Here is an 11,864-nt window from a genome sequence, read left to right on the forward strand (position 1 = left end):
ACGGAATCTAAGAGCTGAGAATTAGTTTAATATTAAAAGTAAAAATTTTCTGTGCGTCAGAAAATGGATGTGTGGCGTGACAGCGTGTGAAAAGTGTCAATTGCGTGAGTCTCACGCTCAATGCGTGAGAGTTGGCAGCCCTCAGTATGTGTGCTTGGATTAAAAGAGAAAACCGATGTAAACTGCCATTAGGCAGAAGTGTACAGTCAAACCAACCCTTCATACAGAGACTACCAGTAAAATATATACAAATTTGGGAGCAAAAATGATTCGGACACTTTGAGCTGATCATGTTTTGCTGAAGTGTGTTTTCTTTAATTGCTAATGCTCTTTTTACACACAGACTGAACAAAATGAAGCATTGCTTGGTGATTGGTTGAGCTAAACTGGTATTATCTAATTGTGTAGTTAAATTTAACAGCTGACAGATATTCAACATAATTCATGTGTGAGACAGTCTAACAGAAGGACGGACAAAACCAGTCAAATATCAACTGAGTTCTGCTCATATTTATTACCTTTTTCTAAACTATAGTGAATAAACTGTGATAATGCGAGAAATGTTGAAGGTGTCTGAATAAATGTTGTTTTGGCTGTATGAGGTGATGTCATAAATATGCTAATTGGTGCATGACGTCATATGGCGACACTTTTCAAGCAGGCTTCAACTACTTTCCATTGAAAATAGTTGGCAACACTTTTAATTGAAAACCCTTCCTCCACGTTTCAGCATCCAGTCAGCTCCCTATGGATGAGGGCTACATTTAATATATTTTTAGGAAATATATTACAAAAGTGAACTGGGTTTTGGATACCATTTCACACTGGCTTCATTAAATCCAAAGCATGTACAAAAGATAAAAAACTCCTTTATTTTTACACATCTTGGCCTCAAACTGATGAACAACATGATGAAAGTCTTAAAACAGCTCATGTGTTCAGGAGGTAAAAGCACATCAACACACCAGTGCATCTCTGATTCACTTCTGCAGATATGACGGCTTATTAAAATGAGTAAAATCAGATTCCTAAGCGCTCCTGGTTTCTCCAGAGCCAGGCGTGATACTCGTTGAGCTTATGGTCGTCTGGCGTCACCTGCAGGACACACACACACACACACACAGAGGTTTGTTTTGCTATACCTGTGAGGACATTCCATAGGCGTAATGGTGTTTATACTGTACAAACTGTATATTCTCTCCTCTTACACTAACTCAACCCCTAACGCGCACACACACACACACACTAACCTGACCCCTAAACCTACCCATCTCTCTCTCACACACACTAACCTGACCCCTAACACACACACACACACACATACACACACTAACCCGACCCCTAAACCTACCCATCACAGACACACACACACACACACTAACCCGACCCCTAAACCTACCCATCACAGACACACACACAGACACACACACACACACTCTCTCTAACCTGACCCCTAAACCTACCCATCACTCACTCACACACACACACACACTCTAACTCGACCCCTAAACCTACCCATCACAGACACAGACACAGACACACACACACACACACACACACACACACACACACACACACACACACACACACACTAACCTGACCCCTAAACCTACCCATCTCTCTCTCACACACACTAACCTGACCCCTAACACACACACACACACACACTAACCCGACCCCTAAACCTACCCATCACAGACAGACAGACACACACACACACACACACACACACACACACACACACACACACACACACACACACACACACACACACACACACTCTCTAACCTGACCCCTAAACCTACCCATCACTCACTCACACACACACACACACACACTCTAACTCGACCCCTAAACCTACCCATCACAGACACAGACACACACACTAACCTGACCCCTAAACCTACCCATCACAGACACACACACACTCTAACCCGAACCCTAAACCTACCCATCTCTCTCTCACACACACTAACCTGACCCCTAACACACACACACACACACACACACACACTAACCCGACCCCTAAACCTACCCATCACAGACACACACACACTCTAACCCGAACCCTAAACCTACCCATCACAGACACACACACACTCTAACCCGAACCCTAAACCTACCCATCTCTCTCTCACACACACTAACCTGACCCCTAACACACACACACACACACACACACACACACACACACACACTAACCCGAACCCTAAACCTACCCATCACTCACTCACACACACACTAACCTGACTCCTAAACCTACCCTTCACTCACTCACTCACTCACTCACTCACTCACTCACTCACACCAGCCGTGGCACTCGTGTTATGGTGTGTTTACCTCTCTCCACTCCTCCACACAGAAGATTCGGTACGAGTCATTGCCGTATTTCCCGATGCCGTGGAGCTCGATGGGATATCGCCAGGATTTACTCAGATACTCGTCTGACAAACCAGAGAAACGTCACACAATCATGAGACGACGCTGTGCCAAACAAAACAACGCAATAAAATCAATTTGTTTCCAGAACGAAATAAGCAAAGAATGTAATTGCGATTTATTAATCTCGCAATTCTAACTTTTTTCTTGCAATTCTGACTTATTTCTCACAACTGTTTTTTTAATAATGACAACAAAATAAAGGTAAAGGCAACATTTAATCTCACAATTCTGACTTTTCTTGTAAATTGCAATTTTAACTTTTTTTCCCTCACAATTCTGAATTAATGACAATTTTGAGTTTATATATTGCAAATCTGTATTTATTTCTCACAATTACAAGTTTATAACTCATAATGATGTTTAATCTCACAATTTTGACTATTTCTTGGAATTACGCAATTCCTCACAATTTTTTTATTATAACAAACAAGCGACATTTTATCTCGCACTTCTGTTTCTTGCAACTGCAAGTTTATATCTCAAAATTTTGGCTTTTTTCTCACAATTGCAAGAAACAAAGTCAGCATTGTGACATATTTTACTCTGTGGCAAAAACAAGCTTCCATAGACATTTATTCTGAATATATTGTGCCTGATAAAAATCACTACATGAAAAAGCCCTACAGTCTTCACGCTGAATGAAACTACCTGTGTTTATGTAATGAACATGTACGCATGTATGTTTATGAACATGTTTATGTACGCATGTATGTATGTTGATGTGATAAACTGAGCTTCGCACCAGAGAAGCGCACGAGTGTTTTGGCGCGGATCATACTGAGACCCAGCGGCTTCAGTAAGCGGGACACGGGCCTCCAGTCGCTCGCTCGGGTCACGTCTGCGCTCGGGTAACGCTGGAAAAACTCCCACAGCATCGGGATCGCCATCTTACCTGGAAGAGGAACACATGACCATCACATGACCATCACATGACCATCACATGCACGTCCACCGGCCGGTTCAAACCCTCGTGAACGCTCTGCCTCGATATCGGCAGCAACACACAGTATTAAAAGTTTAAAAGTTATAGAACAGTAATAATGGTAATATTATTAAAATAACTGTTTTCTATGTGAATATACAGTAAAGTGTAATTTATTCAAAGCTGAATTTCCAGCATCATTACTCCAGTCTTCAGTGTCACATGATCCTTCAGAAATCACTCTAATATGATGATTTGATGATCAAGAAACATTTATGATTATTATCAATGTTGAAGACAGTTGTGTACATTTTTATTTCAGGATTCTTTGATGAATAGAAAGTTCAAAAGAACAGCATTTATCTGAAATATAATCTTTTGTAACATTATAAATGTCTTTACTGTAACTTTTGATCAATTTAATTCATGCTTCATGAATAAAAGTATTGATTAAGCTTTCTATTTCAGATCAATTTTGTCAATTTCTGATTTACATTGAAATAATATTTCACAATATTACTGTTTTTATGTATTTTTATTCAAATAAATGCAGCCTTGGTGAGCAGAAGAGACTTCTTTTAAAAACATTAATCTTTTGACTGGTAGTGTATGATGCGGCTCACAAGCATCTGGAAACATGAGCATGAACGTCTCGGTTACGTATGTAACCCTCGTTCCCTTCAGTTGGTCACTCTGACGCCACGTCAGTGACTGGCGAATAGGAATCTCGCTAGAGAGGCCAATGTACTTCGAGTGTAACTAAACGAGCCAATAGTAGACCTGGCAGACATAAACCGCTCGGCTCCTCAGTGCAAACCTGAAGATGTGCTGCACCTGCTGCTCATTATATGCGTGTGCCATGATGCAGCGCAGCTGATGTTATTATCCTATGCCATGTGCACTGGCTCGTTTAGATACACTCGAGGTAGATTGACCTCTCTAGCGAGATTCGTATTCGTCGGTCAGCGACGTGGCGTCAGAGTGACCGACTGAAGGGGAACATCAGGGATAAAAACATGTTCTGAATGTGTTAATGTACCGCTGGTCTTGTTGAGGAAGATGGAGGCCACCAGGAGCTTCCAGGGGTCGTGAAACAGCGTCTCCTGCACCAGATTGAAGGGCGAGCGCGGCGGAGTCCATTTCCTCAAGGCTTTGCGTTTCGGGCGGCTCAGAGCTGACAGAGAAATATCTATAACTCATCATGATTCAATAAGTGTCCAGCAATAATGTGTGTTCAAATCAATTAGAAGAGATTTTTTACAGTTAAATAATGTGTGATTTTGAGTCGATGCACTGAGAGAGAGAGAGAGAGAGAGAGAGAGAGAGAGAGAGAGAGAGAGAGAGAGAGAGAGAGAGAGAGAGAGAGAGAGAGAGAGAGAGAGAGAGAAACAGACAGAGAGAGAGAGAGAGAGAGAGAGAAATAGACAGAGAGAGAGAGAGAAACAGACAGAGAGAGAGAGAGACAGAGAGAAACAGACAGAGAGAGAGAGAGAGACAGAGAGAAATAGACAGAGAGAGAGAGAGAAACAGACAGAGAGAGAGAGAGACAGAGAGAAATAGACAGAGAGAGAGAGAGAGAGAGACAGAGAGAGAGAGAGAGAGAGAGAGAGAGACAGAGAGAGAGAGAGAGAGAGAGAGAGAGAGAGAGAGAGAGAGAGAAATAGACAGAGAGAAATAGACAGAGAGAGAGAGAGAAATAGACAGAGAGAAATAGACAGAGAGAGAGAGAGAAATAGACAGAGAGAAATAGACAGAGAGAAATAGACAGAGAGAAATAGACAGAGAGAAATAGACAGAGAGAGAGAGAGAGAGAGAGAGAGAGAGAGAGAGAATGTACATCCAGCCGGTTGTTATCTGCATGTGTTCATAATTGGGGTGTATATAAATATATGCGCTGCGTGTTTCAGAGTGAAGCAAGCGCTTATTTACAAGCATGTTACGCGTTTCTTCCAGCGTCTCAGAGCGGCTCTGTTCACAGTAAATGCTGCTTCACATGAACTGTTTGTTTGGGATTCAATAACATGCATTCGGGAACACGTATGAAGTCTGATGCGCTTCGTGTTTCATATGGAAGTGTATCACGGTTATCATTTACACACGTGGAGCGTCTCAAACTCCATCTCTGCATATGCTGTGAGTTTGTGTTGCTTATAACGTTCATTTGGGAACAAAACATGCGCCATTTCACCAGATGTATTACATAAATCATTTATAAACCCACGCCAACACACGAGAATACATCAGTGTGTTTCTAAATATGCAAATTGTTATTAATCGCGATTTCAAAGTAGAAGTTTAAACCCTCGCTCTGAGTTTGCATGTTCTGAAGTCCACGTGTTCTTGTTCAAGACATTACAGTAAATCTATCGTAAAGAAGTGGCCAAATATTAAAGATTGAGTGGACATTTGAATGAAATGTCGTTTGGCCGATATTAATATGCTTGTATTACGTATATTGCATTATGTATTTTAACAGTGTTGTTCAATAAAACCATATGATTACAAGATTTTGATACTTTATTTTAACCAATTATTATTGCCTCTATTATTATTATTATTATGTATTTTAAGTCATTTTAAAGGCAATTGTTCACTTAGGTCTATTTTTATTAACACAAAAATTTTTTTATCCGATTAATCGTCAAAATAATCGACCGATTACTTGATTCATAAAATAATCGTTAGTCACAGCCCTTGATTAGTTGAAACATTTCAAAAATTATATTTTGTGACTTTCAGACGAATAAAATACTATTTTTCCAGTCACATATTTCATCTTAGAAGATTACTTAAAAAAAGTGTTAAAATATCGTCTCGTGAGTGAAGTGTATCGTCACACCTCTAAAGACAGCCTGGCCATGTTTGATTGCGATATCACAAATAAAACGGTTGACTCCAAGCACAACTATTCAATATGCTTACAAAATCTTCAATAATCTTCAATAACTGGTGAGGATGTCAGTTTTCCTAGGCCGGACAGCACTTCTGGCCACTACTGACCCAGACAGCAACATAGTGTCGGCCCAGATCCGGCCCACATTCGGTATGCGTTGAATCCACATGTACCAGATGTGGGCCGGATCCGAGCCGACACTATGTTGCTGTCTGGGAACCCACAGCTTTCATAACGTCACGCTTTGGTTCGTCACAGTATCACTCAATAAAAACCTACCATTATTACTTCTACTGAAGTACGGACTGGTTTTCCGCTTCTCTGCAAATAACTTCAACCCTAAAAAGAACATGATTACAGAGATATTAAAAATGGCCATGTTTTTACATGATTACATCCTTCCCTCTGGTAATAAAAAAAAAGGACTTTTGTCGCACTTGAACCACGAATACACAAAAAACAAAGAGTTTTTAAAAAGTAGCAAATCCTTCACTCACGGGTCAGTTTGACCCCCTTAGGAATGAATGGGATGCGAGGAATGCTTCAGATAGACATAGAAAAACCTAAAAATGCTCAAAAATTTACTTTAGGACCCAGAGGAACAGCTCATTTGCTCCATATAGAGCTATAAGGCCATCTAGAGTCATGAAATATCATCTTATATTATTATTTTTCCACAAGAGGTCGGCAAAGACTCCCAGTGTAAGATATTTACAGCTGAATTAAAAGGGTTATGCATGAAATTGTAAGTTATTTTTTAATTTAAATTGAAAGAATGTGAGGAATGTGCTTAAATTACTATTTATTTATTATTTATTGATCAAATCTGGTAATTTAAAGGTAAATAAAATAAAAAATAACAAAAAAATCTCCCAAAATAATTGCATTCAAAATAGAAAAAATATTATCAAAAGTAAATAAAATAAGTTTCCTGGACAAAAAAATGTTGCCTAATTTTAGGGCTTCGGGTCATTTTGACCCGCAAGGGAAAGATTTGTTACAAAGTGCGAGGGAAGAATGAAGGATAAATATGTGGTATTCTGGGTTCATATTTATAAAGAAAAACTCACTGTTCTCAGTGTTTCTAGAGGGCGACACACAGTCTGTGTGTTTCAGGCTCTGGTTTTCCTCCTCCACTCCTCCTGTCGTCTCGAACCGATCGAGTTCTTGGCTCTCGGGAGCAGAACTGTCTGAATGTTCATCTAGAGTTGGATTCAGTCGATTCACTCGTTCATCTTCCAGGCCGATCTGCTCTCCGCTCTCTCTCTTCTCGTCTCGACGCTCGTCCACGTCTTCATCTGCCGTCACTCCAGCGCTGGATCCCTCTGCCAGTGTCCTTCTCGTTTGTTGAGTTTCAGACACGGAGAAGTCGAAGTCGCTGATCTTCAGCTCCGTGTTTGTTTGTGAGAGCAGGAATCTGTGCAGCTGAGTCTTGGATCGGAAGATCTTGCCCTGAGGACTGAGAGAGCATCTGATTCACAATCACAGTGTACATTCACACCCAATGTCAAAAAAAAAAAAAAAGAGTGTTTGAGTGTCAATTTCAAATATCAACAGCGTTTCTCAGAAATCGCTTACTGCACCTTTAAATAATCAGATTGTGAAAGAGACTGCCTTGTGAAATCATGTAGAACTGGGCTTTTCAATATTTTAGAGGGCAAATGTGATCATCCTCATGAGACAGACCCCCTTCCTAAAATTTTAAAGGCAGCTATATATTTACATGCAAAAGACCCAATTGAATTTATCCAGTGAAAACTATTATTATAAAAAATATTATTTGGAAAATATTTAGTTTCTATTGCATTAAAAAAAACAACTCACTATAGTAATGTCAGATGTATTTATTTATTATATATTTACATAAATATTTTGTTATTGATAAATCGCTTTTTATTTTAATAACACATTTATTTTTAGCCCTGTTTGCACGAGAGTCTCTCGACTGACAAGCTTCGAAACCTTTACGAATCTTTTGTTTCGAATCAGTTTTCCGGCGCGTCACTCGCTTCTCAGCGGCGAATCATTGAACAAGTGTCCATGGGTTTACAGTCTATGGTTTTACATGATCTCTGATCAATTTTATACATTTGTAGACGTTTAAATGAGACATTAGTATAATTAAAAGGAATGATAGTAGTTAATAGTCTGGCCTGTTTAGCTGAGCAATCTATAGAACAAGCCCTGGAACTAAAATAACACATTATACAGACACTCAATGTTTAATGTTATTAGATTATTAGTTTATTGCATTTGATATATTATACTTTTTGCAATAGGTTTGAAAAAGCTGTTTTTATGCATGTTTGGCCTGAGTTTTTGTTGATTTTACACGGCTTTGGACAGCAAGCGTCACCAGCGTTCGAACACTTCTAAACAGTGAATCAACTGATTCGAATCTTTGAAAAGCTTCATTTCTCGCATGACAACAAACACGCACCTGATGATGTAGACATCGACTTTCCCCGCTGTTTTACCACTCCGTCTCTCTCTCATCTCTCTCCTCCAGCCCGAGGCTTTCTGCATCTCAGATATCGACATTGTCAAGCTCACAATGCGAAACAAACAGTAAATACTTCGGTTATTATGGCGCGTCGTCCGTGTTCAGAACACATGATTCTCTCGAGGCGGTGAACTGATTCACATTAGACTCCCGTGACCGCGGGATAAACCGAACAACATAAAGACGAACAATTTCAGATCAACCTAAAGGATTCACATTTTAGTGTAAACACTGGTATTGCTACGGAAGCTCAGAGACAGAGTTTTGGGTATACATTTGTGTTATTTCGACACCTAGTGCTTCGGAGGACAATAACGCCAGTTTAAAAGTTTCTTTCTTGTCAATATCTTCTTATACTGTCTATGGTCAATATAAGCTCACTTTATACGTTTTAAGTTCACTAGAAAGTCTTTGCTTTAAAGTGTGCTAGGCATATTTAGCATATTTAGTGTGCTCTTCCACCCAGTAACCAATTTCCTTTACCAGTGTAGCCTACTATTGTAGGGTGAATACTAATAAAGTGGGACAGTTAAGCTTAATAATTTCTATCTTTACATGTTTTATGCTTCCATTACGAAAAATAAATACTGAGCTTATTATAAGCAAGTATGTGATAAAAAATATAGGTTATTTGGCTATACTTCCGGGGGTGCGGCACACACCATATTCAACACAGTAAACTGTGATTGTAAAGTAAAATGGCAAGATTGTAAAAATAAAAAAAACTCATGGATCTTTTGTAATTTTAATATATTTTGTTATAGGATGTAGCTAGTGGGGAATCAGATTTTTAAAATATCACATTCGTATTAATCTTTTTGTAGTGTTTTTTATGTGATTTTGACACTGTCCTAGTTTGCCCAATAGCGTATTGTTAAACTGAGACAGGGTATTACTGGCAAACTGGGACAAGCATTCAATGGGGGAATTGAGTTCCCTTTTTATATGTTAAGATTAAGATTAAGATTAAGATATACTTTATTGTCCCCGAAGGGAAATTTGTTTTGGACTCTGTCCATTCCGCAGTTTTTACAAAGACAACACAAAATACAAAATACAAAGAATAAACGTCTCTCAACACATCCTCTCACAAAACACGTTCTCATATACATTAGACAGGTGCGTATATAGTAGGCACATTAACACCTTTCATTGGCAATTTTAAAAATTACAACCGTTACAGCTCCCATATTGCACGTCCCCAATGGTATACATATTGCACAATGAGATAATGCACAGCTCCCCTACCCTACAAAATGCACAACTGACATATTGCACAACCCCAATAATATATTGCACAAATGACCTAATGCACAGCTCCCCAAATGGCCTACAGATTGCACAACTGTCCCTCATACATTTAGTTAGCTAGATATTTCAACAAAGAAATCTGCAGTACCTGCACCCCTCCTTAAAAAAGTGATGTTTATTATTGTTGTTATTGTGTATTTAATTCATTGGGCCTACATTAATGTGTTTGAAGTGTCCCAGTTTGACAGTAGGGTCTGGAAAAATGTGTGTTTGAGGAAGAGTCATCCATCCTGGGTTCAGTGTTTCTTTCTTTCTTATTCTATATAGTAAAGCTCTTAAGCTGTATAGAATAGTATGATAATGAGGGGCTAAGACGTGTGGATCATAATAAAAAATGATGCAGAAGGTACATTATCAGAAAGTGTCCCACTTTACCAGTATTCACCCTATTTACTGACAAATAAACCCATGTGGAGGGTAGGCTATCTTCTGCTTGTTTGTCTAGTAAATCTTGTTTAGAAATGTCTTGAGAGCTGTTGTTTCTAGTCCTGATCTGTTCCTGCTTCCCTCTGTTAGTCTGGGATTGTTTTTCTCGTCTCTTTAGCCCTGTGTTTAAAGTGTTTAAAGTGTTTAAAGTGTTTGCTGTGTTCATTTGTCAGGTCAGCTCCATGTTCTTTCGTTGTGCTCAGTTTTGTTCTCAGAGGTTCTCTGTTTCAGTTCTTTTGTTTTTATTTGTATTTATTAATCCCCCCTTCTCATTTGAAAAGGAAAGTCGCCCGTCACTTGAACACTATCGCCTGCGTGTCAAGGGATATAAACTCTCTATCAAGGTAGGATATGTAAATTTCATTATATATTAACCAACTTGTTGGTTATCGACATTCTTCAAAACATCTTCTTTTGTGTTCATCAGAAGAAAGAAATTCATGCCGGTCTGAAACAACATGAGGGTGAGTAAATTATGACAGAATGATCATTTTAAAGTGAACTTTCCTTTATGAATAAATGCTTAATCTTGAGGTTCAACAAACAAACATGATTTACTCATTCTGAGTTAAAGTCATTTACCTTACAGTTAAAATATTTTATCATGTATTTTAAAATATATAGTGTCGTGTCTTTTCTTCCTTCACAAGCAGTAATGACCACTGACGACTTGAATTAAAATAAACGAACTGTTTACTGAAGTTTTGAACAGGTTTACACAGATACAGCGCACACACATGGAGTCAATCTCATTTGACTTCTCTATCTTTTTTTCTATCTGCGCGCTCTCGCCCACTATGCATTATGGGTAGACTTTTCTTAAAGCTGAACAACCTTGTAAATGACAAAACTGTTTCTGTTATTATTAAAGATAATTAATTAAACATTTCTATTCTAATTAATTCACAACATCCTCCCCCCATGAACAAATGTTCATCAACTTAAATCTCTAATGCGTAAAGCAATTGAATAGGTCTCTTTAACACAGTCCCTGTGGATGTGCGAACAGCACAGGATCTAACTTTGCCATCTCGGCCTGGGAACAGCTCTTCAATTTTTCCTAATTTCCAGGTTTGTCTCGGCATGTTGGCATCTCCTATGAGAACAATGCCACCCATCCTCATCTCAGTAGGTTTCTGTATGTTGCAGGAATGTGCAGATTTTAGGTCCAGTAAATAGTCCTTCCTCCAGCGATTCCACAGGTTGGTCATGAGTCGGTTCCTGTATCTCCACCTTTTTGTCATATCCTCTTTACTCACAGTGGGATGATCATAGTCTGCCGGAAATGGTTTTGGAGGTAGTGAAGTGAGTCGTTCACCCACCAAGAAGTGTGCTGGTGTTAGTGGCTGCGGCTCATCGAGCTCATT

At 39.1% G+C, this 11,864-nt stretch overlaps 1 protein-coding gene across 4 annotated transcripts; it reads right to left on the bottom strand.

Moving 5' to 3' along the window:
- Positions 1–849: 849 nt before the first annotated feature.
- Positions 850–9,018, bottom strand: mbd4 (methyl-CpG binding domain protein 4). Of its 4 annotated transcripts, none has more exons than XR_014603018.1 (7): positions 8,698–9,018; positions 7,328–7,716; positions 6,537–6,596; positions 4,404–4,538; positions 3,185–3,334; positions 2,341–2,484; positions 850–1,095 (listed from the first exon to the last, which is right to left on the bottom strand). XR_014603018.1 is itself a non-coding variant. In XM_084087032.1 (7 exons), the coding sequence occupies exons 1-7, from the start codon at positions 8,796–8,798 to the stop codon at positions 1,021–1,023; spliced, it is 1,014 nt and encodes a 337-aa protein (XP_083943158.1). In that variant the 5' UTR covers positions 8,799–9,012; the 3' UTR covers positions 850–1,020. The 4 variants fall into 4 exon arrangements, 2 of the variants coding, with proteins under 2 accessions (XP_083943158.1, XP_083943159.1); XM_084087032.1 differs by having other exon boundaries at positions 2,341–2,444; positions 8,698–9,012; XR_014603017.1 differs by lacking the exon at positions 6,537–6,596.
- Between the last annotated feature and the right edge of the window lie 2,846 nt (positions 9,019–11,864).

This window comes from Abramis brama, assembly GCF_963993115.1.
Source record: "Abramis brama genome assembly, chromosome: 16".
NCBI lineage: Eukaryota > Metazoa > Chordata > Actinopteri > Cypriniformes > Leuciscidae > Abramis > Abramis brama.